The sequence below is a fragment of the Enhydra lutris genome, unplaced genomic scaffold, assembly GCF_002288905.1.
Source record: "Enhydra lutris kenyoni isolate GAN:26980312 unplaced genomic scaffold, ASM228890v2 scaffoldscaffold5, whole genome shotgun sequence".
Classification (NCBI taxonomy): Eukaryota; Metazoa; Chordata; class Mammalia; order Carnivora; family Mustelidae; genus Enhydra; species Enhydra lutris.
In genome coordinates, this window is record NW_019154089.1 from 14427872 (window position 1) to 14439431 (window position 11560).

Here is an 11560-nt window from a genome sequence, read left to right on the forward strand (position 1 = left end):
TTCTCTCAAACACATACTTCCACCACATCTAACACATACCCTTCTCCCCAGACACACGTGCCAAGCTGAAATGTGCAAACCCTACCACACATACAAGATGGCTAGAAAACAGACACAACACAGTCTTCATTCATACACACCCCCTCAAACAAGCCCACGTACACAAGGCTGCCTCCCACACACGATCCTTATCTAACACAGGGATGTGATTAACATACACACAATCTCAAGACATACGTACACTGTATTGACACGCTTATAGGTACAATCTTAGGACACACAGTTGCTGATGCAGTCTCTGCCACACACACTCATGTGTGCATAGACACACACTTTCCTCTCTCATTTGCTCCTTGGCCCCCCAGTTCTTACACAACTGACTGAGCAGGAGGCCTTGACAATTTGGGGTGGGGGGGAACAAATGTCATTTTCACACATCCCAGAGGAGAGTTTGTTCTTGGCCAATGAGATGAATGGACAGATGCCTTCTGTCAAGTGGGAACTGGCTTCTCCCCAAAGCCTTGGGGCTTTGGCCAGCAAAGGTCCTCCTGGGGACCATGGGGCCCTGGAAGCACATGGACAGGATAGGGTTGGGAAGAGGGGTGAATAGGAATGGGGGCAGCTTGGCTGTACCAATGGTGGGGTCCCATGGCATGGGCCACCGCTGCCCAATGGCTCCAAGTATTTTCTAGGGGGGCCTGGGTAGCCCCTTGGCTGGGCAAACTGGACCCAGCCTGGCAGTGGGGCCCCAGGACCCAAGTGGAAGAGGGGGAAACAAGGGGCTGCTCTACCCTGGGTCCTCTCCACAGATGAGTTAAAGTCCAAAGAGGATCCATTTGGAGGGACTGGCTTGGCAGGGGCTATGCCTCTTCGGGTGGGGTTTGGAGAGGAGTGATCCTGGGTTGGGTGTCATCTCAGGGGAAGGAGAGAAGGAGAGCCCCAGCCTTCTGCCAAGACCTAGGCCTGGCCAGAATACAGCAGGGCCTCTCAGGCTGGGCCCTCACAGGGCAGGCTTACCCTGACTCCCTTCCTCAGAGCCAGGCCATTCAACACCCCTGCCCTGACCTGGAGGCCCACTGTGGGTCAGAGGCCAAAGGTCGGCATTCTGGGCAGGGTTGGAATGTGTCATTACTTTGGCTGGCTTGGGACAATGGTCCTCCTGGCAGTGGGGTGCATGAAGGAATGTATGGGGGTTACCACACTAGCATAGACCTTAGGCTTCCTTCCAGAGGGGGCCCTCAGTACCTCTGACACTGGGTTCAATGCCCCCTACTGGGGGGGGGAGGAAGCTGTGTTCCCTTTTTCAAGCAACTTGAAGTGAGGTGGGGGCTGGATACCCCAGGATGAAGGGGGTGTGAGGGAGTGCTGAGAGGGAGGAGTCCCTGGCCGGGGAAGGGGGGCAGAGGTCAACTGAAGTTTTCCCCTTCAAAACTAAGACTTAACTGAATAAAAAGAAAAGAAAGAACCCAAAAAAAAAAAAAAAAAAAAAAAAAGGAACAAGTGGAGTGGGAACAGGGCAGGAGGGCCGGTTACTTCTTGAACATGTCCTGCAGTGGCCCCGGGAGATATTTGAGCACCGTGTCCAGGATGCTCTCTTCCTCTTCCTCCTCTTCATCCCCGCAGCCTGCAGGGATAGCCTTCTTGGGCCGGGTCAGGCTCCCCTCGCAGGGCTGCTCCAGGGCGGCCTTCTCCTCTGCCTCCTTCTCTTCCTTCTTCTTCAGCCCATACTGGGGAGGAGGAGGGCAGACATGAGCATGAATGGGGCAAGGAGAGAGCTGGGTGGGTCTCAAGGTCATGCAGGCTCAGCTGGGCCACTCCTGGAAACTCCCCAAACCTCAGTCCTCTCATCTATAAAATAGGGATAAGGATGCCTCCCTTATGGGGTTGTGCCTGTCCTTAACAGGTGCCCCATTAGCGTCCGTGCATGGGGTTTCCTTTAAAATTAATACCTGCCCCTAGTAACTTCTCTGCTCTTCTGAAATCCCCCAAGATTTGACATCTGAACGTCCTTCCTTATGTTTGGATGACAAAACTTGATCTGAGCTCATGGGAGGCTACTTACAGCCTTGATTTTTTGCAGTGGTGAGACTAGACTCATATACTGAACTGTTTGGCCGATGGTGACAGCTGCAAACCCATTGAGAGTGAGGTGCAAAGGTAACAGGTCCTCAGGCACTATGGTGTTTTCCTAAAATTCCCAAATTCTGGATTGCAAACATTTGGTCTCCAATGTCTCAGGTATAAGATTGTGGACCACAGCCGCAAACATTAGGGAGCACGTCTCATGGGCATTATCTTATTCAATCCCCATAACACTCCTTCCAGGGAGCTGTGCCTGTGACACTCACTTTACCCTCTTAGGAGAGCAGCTCTCAGAGCTAGGTCTAAAGTTGGAGCTGCGGTTTGCGGGGAGTGGGGGGGAGGGTGGAGGAGGTGCAGGGGTGCGGCTTAACCTCCATGCCTTCTACTCTCCAGGCAGTTGGGAGGTGCTGACCTTGTCTCGGATCTGCTGCCGGACCTTCTCCCGCTCAGCCTCCATGCGCGCATGCTTGGCTTTACGCTCCTCTTCCTGCTGTCGCAGAGCCTCCTGTCGCTCTTCTTCCTTCTTCTGTGCGTCTGGGTCCTTCTCCTCCTCTCCCCCCAGCATCTTCCCCATATCCTTGGTGGCCCCTAGAGTGGATGGGTTGGGGAGGGAGAAAGTAGGGTTGGGGGGTCAGGGCTGGGGATGGAGGGGCCTAGTGCTCTGCGGGTCCCTCCCAGCTGGGTTGGGACTCAGGTCGGGGAGTGAGGGGTGCTGGGCTCGGGGCCTCACCTCCAAGGGCCTGCTTCATGACGAAGTCCATGACGCCAGTTCCAGTTAGCGTGCCCTAGTGTGCAGTCAAGTTTGCATGCAGTGCTTCTGGCAAGGCCTGGCTCAGGAAGATGTGTCAACCTGTAGAGTAGAGTCGGGGATCAGACAGGAGAGGCCTCAGCTCACACAAATGGCAGCCTCACCCTGGTTCAGGCCCCAGGCTCCATCAGCTGAGGCCAGGACTCGATGCCCTGGCACCCATGGGAAGGAGATGGAAAGGGGCTATTTCCTGAGTACTTGCTGCAGGCCAAGCACTTATGTGTGGTCACATGTCTTCGGATTCTAAAACCTTCATCTTGACCATATTGCTTTAATTTGGTTGAAGCCAAGAGTGCTAGAAGGAACCCAGGAGTGCTAGAAAGAACCTGGAATTTGGAGTCAGGCAGACAGAGCTTGGTTCTTATACCTCCCTCATTTCTTGTTTGCCATGTGACATTCAGCCAGTTACTGAACCCCCTTGAGTCCCAGTTTCCTCGACTATATGAAAGAATGGCGGTGCCATTCTTTCCCAGTGCTACTGTGGAGACTGGAGAAAATTTCTGCCTGGCCCACGGGATCAACGCCTAGATGGAATGAGCACACTTAGGGCCCCAGCAAATCTTTTAAAAAAAGAACAGTCAGCTTGGATGAGCATATCCAGACTTCTGAAATTAGACAAATGGAGAAATAAGTTACTTTTATTGCAACAAACATGTAAGTTTTTGTGTTTTATAGCTTAATACTGATTTTTATTTTGAATTACACATGGGAGGTTGGAGACATGATAATCTTGGGGCTTAGGACCTTTAAAGTACCAAGCACAGACCTTGTAAGCACTCAGCTTATGTTAGTCCTCCCCTTCTCTCTCAATTACCAACTTTCAGTTTTTATTATATTTTTAATTGTCCTTTTTTTTGGGGGGGGGCCTGAGAAGGTTTTCTCCAAATAAAAACTTTTTTTTTTTTTTAAGATTTTATGTATTTATTTGACAGAGAGAGAGAGAGATCACAAGTAGGCAGAGAGGCAGGCAGAGAGAGAGGGGGAAACAGGCTCCCAGCCGAGCAGAGAGCCCGATATGGGGCTCAATCCCAGGACCCTGAGATCATGACCTGAGCCGAAGGCAGAGGCTTAACCCACTGAGCCACCCAGGCGCCCCTCTCCAAATAAAATCATAGTGGGAATCCCAATATGCAAAATACATAGAAGTGGAACTACTCTTAGTGGGGAGGGGTGGAGCTTCCCTCCTCCATTGACCTCCTTCTACTTTGTTTCCTTCAAATCCCTGAAAATTTCAACCCTGATGTAACTCTTAGATTTCCTTTTTAGTTCCACCATTCAGTTTCATGGTTTTTTTCCATAGACAAAGCCACCACAAATCCCTTTTTGGGTGTGGAGGGGAACATCCATGAGCTATCCAAAGTGTGATGTAGTCACCTGGGGCCAGGCCTCCTCCCCCGGGCCTGGGAGCCTGCACAGCCTTGGGGTCTTTATGATTTGCTAGGAGGAAAAAGGGAAACAGTGGCAGAGAAGCAGCCTGGATATCACAACCAGGTTGAGTTCAAGGTCACTGGCTTTTTGTTGATGATGGATTTTCCTCATTTCTTTCAAAATGAGAAAACATATCAGCAGACTGAGGTCTTTCCATCAAATGGGGCCCAAGAGTTTATTTGAGGACTTCTACGCGATCATACCACCTGACAGGTTGTTTGGAGGAGGGCAAGTCATGATGGAGTAGAAAAACGTTGCCAGGGGCCTTAGCATCAGACACACCTGGTTAGAAGTCCAGGCTCTGATCACTCCCGGGCTGTGGCCTCCTGGGAAAGCAGTGTGCTCCCTGCCAGTGACAGGAGTATTAAGCCTACCCTTGTACTGATATTTGAAGAAGAGGAGATCCTGGTCAAGTGCCTGGTGTGTAGCAGCTGCTACTTAGTGTGGGCCGTTGCTGACTGCATGTTTATAAGGACATGCAAAAAAGGAGCAGGATTTCTAGGAAATGCAAAGAACCCACCCTGACCCAGAATTCTGAGTTTGAAAGGCAGCTCAGCTCAGTCAATTAAGATGTTTTCACTTGATTCAAAAACATTTCGAAGAGACTACATTTCTAACAACAGGAAATGAACAATTTAATAATCAAATGATTTCAGGAACTACTGGGTTCCTCCTCTCTGTTTCTGTGCAGCTTAAGGAATTGGCAGGTGGTGCTGGAGGACACAGGACTCTAATTTGAGATGCCTCAAATTGGTCCACAGGGCACCTGGCCTTTAGGTCCAGCCTCATCCCTAACTTGAGGCTCTGGCAAGTCTCTCTCCTGGACCAGATGATCTTCTGGGCCTTCTTCCCAGTGGTTCTGTTGGAGCAATTCTGCAACATTTGAACTGCCAACCACCCAACTGTGTCCTCAAATCCTTCTTCTGTCTTGGTTCTGTGACTTAGTTCTTTCCTCTCCTCCATCTCCTACCATACTCTCTCCTCTCCTACTGCTCCCTCTTCCCTCCCCACCCCAGTTTTGCTGCCTCCTGTTGTTCCTTTCCTTTTTTCAGTAAGTGTTTTCCCTAGTGACTTTAGCCCGTGCCTCGTTTTCCTCTCTAAAGTTTCCCTAGGAGAACTCATCCTTTAATGATACCTAGACATCTATGGGCTCTCAGACCCCTATATTCATTTATCCAACAAGTTTCAGTTAAGCATCTACTATGTACTAGGCAGTGTGTTAGGTACTGGGGTTTTAAGAGTGAATAAGACAAAGTCCTGCCCCCATGCAGATTACATTTCGGAGTGTGTGAACTGAGTGAGCGAGTGTGTGTGTGTGTGTGTGTGTATGTGTGTGTGTAGGGAAATAGGCAATAAATGAATCAAGAAGTACACTTGCCTTCCTCTTGAACACCTCCCTCTGGATATCCCATGGCACCATTCAAAGTCAACATGCCATCTCTCTATCACCACACCATCTCCTTCTTTGGACTCTTCTGCTTCTAAGCATCCATTCAAGGAACCTTGATTACCACCCCTCCCCACCCCGCAATATGCAAAGTACATCTACTCAGTGAGGGCTGAGTCTTCTGGATACTTACATCCCTGTCGCTCGAGGTGCCCCCCTTGTAGCCTGCTGGGATTTAGTAGCTTCTTGGGTCCACCCCAGAGTCCTGCTGCCCACTCCCAGCATGGCTCTCTCAGCTCTCAAGTAATTTCTTGTTCATCTTGTTGAGGCTTCCTTAACCAATTTCTCAATGCCCAATGTCCTCCTCCCCTATCCCCTTTTACAGATGACTTTCCTCCCACTTCATGCGGCGTATTGGAAGGCTTGTGGGCTCTGGGTCAGGCATACCTGACTCTGATCCTGAATCTGCTACTTTTTAGCTCTGTGATGGTGAGTAATTGTCTTAACCTCCCTCCCTCATGCAATGAGGATTACAATACCCCCTTGAAAGGTTAGAAATAGTGTATACAATGCCTTTGGCACATGTGGGGGGGCTTGGTAAATGGTGACTATTATCAAAATGATTGATGCCAGGTGGTATGAGCTCCTGCAACCTTCCTTCCTAGTTTCTGAAGATGAGGTCCCCCTCCTTCCTCTTGAAGTTAATCTATCTGCCTGAGCCGCAGATCTTCTCTCCTTAGGCTTTCATGTTCCCTCTTCCTCACATCCTCAGTCTCTTCTCTGTGGGTCTCTTTATCCCCTTCCTTCTCCAGCTCCTGCTCTGAACCACTTTTCCCTTCCTCTCTGCCCTCTACCTTTGTGATGAAGGGGTCTCCACTTGGTTTCTCCACTCCTTCACCTCCGGGTCAGCCCTGCGGCTCTGTGAGATCAGAGATCCACTGCCTCTACACTGCCACCAAAATTGCCCCCGTCAGAGCCACCAGAGGCCTCCCAGATGCCAGATCCTGGAGCGTTTTCCCATCCCTCTGTAGCGTCAGATGTTGATGATGACCTCTATTCTTTCCCCATCCCTCTATTTTTCAGCCCTCTTCTTGGATCTCCTGAATTCTATGACAGAGCACTCCTGTGGTCTTCAGCCTCCTTCTCAGACAAGTCTTCTCTCTCTTTCCTTTAAAATGTAGATGTTCCCCAAGTTATCTCTCTCCCTCTTCCTTCTCCTGCTGTGCCTCCTTCCCCCACTGTTTCCCTTGGGAATATCACCTAACCCTATTGATTTATGCCCTTCTTTATTCACAGACACACTCTCTCCACCACTTGCACATTTAAATCTCTGCTGGATATTGTCACAAGGATAATCTCAGATTCAATCTGTCCAAAGATCAATCTCACCCTTGTTTCCCTCACCCAATCATTTTTTCTTCTAGTGTGCCTTGTTCCAGTTGCCTCAGCTGAAAACTCTGGAGTCAGTGATTTCTTTATTCACTCACTCACTCACTCATCTGAATGAGTCTCTGAGCATCTACTCTGCCAGGTGCTGTTCTGGAGGCTGGGCTGTGGTAGGGAAAATGGGAGTCATGTTTGCTCTCACAGCATTCAGTGAGCTGGGGAGGTAGACACTCACAAAAAACTACACAAGGAACTGGTGAATTAAAACTGGGTTGGGGTGCTGAGAAAAAAGTCTGGAGGCCTTCTGCATCTGCACCCTCTTCTACTACGGCTACTAATGTCTTGGTTCAGGGCCTCGACGTTCTGGATCGGTGCATAATCTCTACGTCTGTCCCTCCCTCAGCTCTCATCCGTCCTCCACATGACTGTCCAATTAGTCTTCCTGACGGGCAGATCTGCTCATCAAACACACCCTGCAGTGGCTCGCCACGGCCTTGTTAAACTGACCACAGTCCTTGTGCTGACCTTCAAGTCCTGCACAGTCTAGCACCTGCCTGCCTTGCCGTTCCTTTCCCATCCCTTGCATGTGACTCTGCTTCAGCTATACCTGAACACATATTATATTTGAAAACCACTGGGCATTTGTTCCTGCTGTTTTTACAGCCTGCGAGCCTCTTAACCTCCTCTCTGCCAGTTCAAATCCTAGCTTCACTACTTACTAAGCGACCTTGAGCAAGTGGTTTAATCTTTTCTCATCTGTACGATGGAGACGATAATACCCAAGGCATGTTGTGAGCATTAGACGAGATAAACAAATGAAGTGCTCTGCTGAGTGCTTGACACACAGTAGCTGTGCAGTACATATTGGCTGTCATCATCATCATGATCATCATGATCATCACTGTTAAAGCAGCAGCAACAGCAATATTAATTTTCAAAGCTCCCTCTCAAACATGACTCTCTCTGTAAAATATCCCAGATCTCCTGGGTGAGATGTGATGGTGTCTTCCTCTTCTGAGACCCACGGTACTTTCTAGAGCAGCCTTGCCTGCCTGCAGCTCACGCACTCTGTCCAGCTATGTGTCTTTCCCTTCCTGATCACTCTGAGTTCCTTTCGGGGCAGGGCCTATATCTTGTTCATTTCCCTTATCCCAGAGTCCATAACATCTCCTGGTTCATGGTAGAGCCTCATGACATATTTGCTGTGTTGAATTTAATGTGTGCCAGCGAGTATGTGAGTATATGCATTCAGAGTGTGATCCTGCGTGTCTAGCTCTGAACTTCGGCATCGTGTGAGTCTGCGTGAGCGTGTGTGCAGGCGTGTGTGTAGATATTTTGCCATATGCCTGTAGGAGTGCTGAGGTCGGGCAGGTTGCATGCTGTTGAGGATGTGGGCCAGACCGCCAGGAGGCGCTCCTCAGCGGTTCTGCGGGAAACCTTGGTCTATTCCTGCGCGGGAAGGGTGGTGGTGGTGGTGGTAATGGTTGTGGGGTGGGGGTGGTTGTGATGCTGGGCTGGGGGAGGGGAGACAAAAAGGGGGAGAGAGAGGGGTGCTGCTGCAGCACGTTTCTCTGCCATTAGCGCATCCAGAACCTAGGATACATCTTCAGCTTTCCCTCCCCGACTTCCTCCAGCCTGTCCCAACCTGAAGGCAGCGGAGGTACCTCCTTCAGGCTTGGCCTTCTGAGCCCCAAGCGGTTTCGGGACGACTGGGCCCCGCCATCCGACAAGCAGATTCGGGCACCTGCAGTGTTTGTCCTTGTAGCTGTTTTTCTGTTCTTATGGCTCAAGTCCAGGCTATATTCACCGCAACTCAGCCCAACACTCATTTCCTTTTCACAGGGGACCCTAACGCTAATGGCGGTGGCAGAGACAGGGGATGTCCCTTTATTCCCCCACCCCACCCCCACTCTACGCCCCTGGAAAGGAGAAGCCCTGGGGGAGGGGAAGGAGCAGTGGGGGATGGGAGGGGGTAGGGAACGGGCTCCCTCAGAAAAGCAGAAGTGGCGGGGGCTTCTTGGTTACCCCGCAGTAAAGGATAGGAGTCCAGGCGCCCCTCTCCCGGTCTCCTGCGGAGACCAGCACAGCCAGCAGCTCTGCGCTGGAGCTCGCGGTTGGCCACTGAGAGCGCCCCTCCCCCAACGCACAAAGCTCCAACCCCAAGACCCAGCCTGGTATCAAACTTTGATGGGGTAGGGGGCAAAGTGGGGCCCGCGAGGGCCTCAGATGGGACGGTAACTAATGACCCCGGGCAGAGAACGTGCGCTGGCCAGACCTCGGCTCCTCCTCCTCCGAGGACAAATGGTCCCCTTGGTCCCTCACCTCCAATCGACGTTTGAGGCTTTCCTCCCCTCCACCTTCGGCCTGCCCTCCCCCTTCCCGGCGCCCTCTGACTCACTCGGGGAGCCAGAACCCCTTCGGGGGTGGCTCCCTCCTCCCGGGCGAAGAGGGCTCTGGAGGGTTCCAGGTTAAGCACAGCCTGAAGTAGCTTAGATCGACGTCCCCCCATCCTCAACCCCGTGAGCTCGAAGTTGTTCTCTAGGTTCAGACTTGAGTCTCCCGCCGCCCTCGAGGCGGTCCTGGCTCCCCGCGAGCCAGGCTGTTTCGGGCTTCTGCCGGGAGGTCTCCGGGTCGGGGCCCACTCCTCCTTCCCAGTTTGCTCCGGCTTCACTCCCATTCCTCCGCCTGCTCGCTTTCACCCTGGCGGGGAGCTGTCCTTTCAGCACCACGGCGAGCGTGCCCAGGAGGGTCCCAGATGCTGCCGCGCAGCCGCCCTTTCCGGCTCCCGGCCAGTCTTGGGGAGATGTCCCCTCGAAAGCCGTACTCCCCAGCCTCCCAGGCTGCCCTGCAGCCTCACAGCGAGAGCCGGGACCCTGTTGCCCACAGCCCGGCTCCGCCCTCCCGGCCCGTGGTCAGCACAGACCTGGCGGTCCACGAAACCGTCTGAGCCACTGCAGGGCTCCGGGCGTACTCAGCGAGGCAATTCTTCTGCTATTCCAGCTCCCGCCGCCGCCTCGTGCAACTCCACCAGGCGAGCTGGGGCCGCGGCTCCTGCCGCGGGCGGCTGCCGGAGGCGCCCTCCAATCACGCCCCTCAGCCAGGCCCTGACGTGCTACCGCTCCCCTTCCAGATGGGAAATTCAAATCTCTCTCTCTCTCTCTCTCTCTCTCTCTCTCTCCCCCTCTCGCTCTCCCTCTTTCCTCTGCCTCTCCCTCTCCTTCCTTCTTTTCTTCTCCCCCCTATGTCCTCCCTCTCTCTTCTCTCTTCCTCCTCCCCCTTCCCCTCTCCCTTTTCCATTCTTCCTCCTTAGCCCATCTCTTTTCTCTCTCCAGTCCCCTTCCCCCTCCACCTTTCCCTGTCCCCACCCCGCCAAGACATCCCTCTGCCACTACCCGCCCCACACCCCCTGCAGCCACCTGTCCTGGCCAGAGCTCTTAAGACCACAAGCTTCTTGCTTCAATGCACTGAGGGGAGGATGGAGGGTTCTTTAAAGCAAAGCTCAAAGATCACCTGCTCAGTAAAGCCCTCCTGATTTCCTCCAGGAAGAATTGGTCACTCTCTTCTCGGGACTTCTGCCACCCCTAAACACACACCAGTTTCAGAGGCTTTTCTTCCTCTATTTGCTTGTCTCTTGCCTGTGAGCTCCTGTAGGACAGGTCCACCATCAGAACATCTTTACAGCCCCTTAGCACCATGTCCTGGTACAGGAGTACTCAAGAAACACTGATGGATCATGTGGGTAAGGCCCCAGCAGGGGATAAGGAATCCTTCATATGGATCCAGAGGAAGAAGGCTGCTGCAGAATTCAGTGTAAAATTCAATTCCCAATGCCTTGTAGATCTGATATCCTGTGAAGAATCAGGAATCCTTTGGCCAACTTTATTCTAGAAGGCTATGTCTTTCTCTTGTATGGCCAGGTAAGAAAACGGTCCTCCAAGAGGCAGGGCAACATCTGTCCCCATCCCCCAGGACCTTCCTCCTCCTTTCACATTCATTTCTCATTTTATTACTGTCTCCTAATGAGCCTCTCTATTCTGCCTGCCATCTTTTGGCTCTAAAACGCTTCCTTTAATCCAGACCAATGTGTAAGAAAATGGCTTAGGAAAGGAGGGGCCTTGCATCAGGCCTTTGAAAGATTTGCAGGAGTTTATGCATCAGTCAAGGTTATGTCAGAGTGAAGATGACTTCTGCTTCTGTAAAGGGATGGCTTCCTTCCAAGGAGGGAGCTGCAAGAGCTGCAGAGGGACAGGATTGGGAGAGGAAGGAGGTATGATTTTGTTCCAAAAGAAGGGGACTGTTCCTTTGCAGAAGTTCACAGCAGAGACCTCAAAGTGAAGGACCTCCACAGGTCAGAGGCCATTGGTAGAACCACCCTCCTTGCCTGTCCTCTTCTATGGCTCATCTCTGTTCTCCCCTTACAGGCTATGGGGCTTGGTATAGGGAAGACCCTTTATTTATGGCTGAGTTCT

At 51.9% G+C, this 11560-nt stretch overlaps 1 protein-coding gene across 1 annotated transcript; it reads right to left on the reverse strand.

The window, feature by feature from the left end:
- Positions 1-1529: 1529 nt before the first annotated feature.
- LOC111141284 (complexin 2) lies at positions 1530-10117 on the reverse strand. The gene is made up of 4 exons (XM_022493735.1): positions 10015-10117; positions 2813-2932; positions 2495-2670; positions 1530-1727 (listed from the first exon to the last, which is right to left on the reverse strand). The coding sequence occupies exons 2-4, from the start codon at positions 2841-2843 to the stop codon at positions 1530-1532; spliced, it is 405 nt and encodes a 134-aa protein (XP_022349443.1). The 5' UTR covers positions 2844-2932; positions 10015-10117.
- Positions 10118-11560: the final 1443 nt, after the last annotated feature.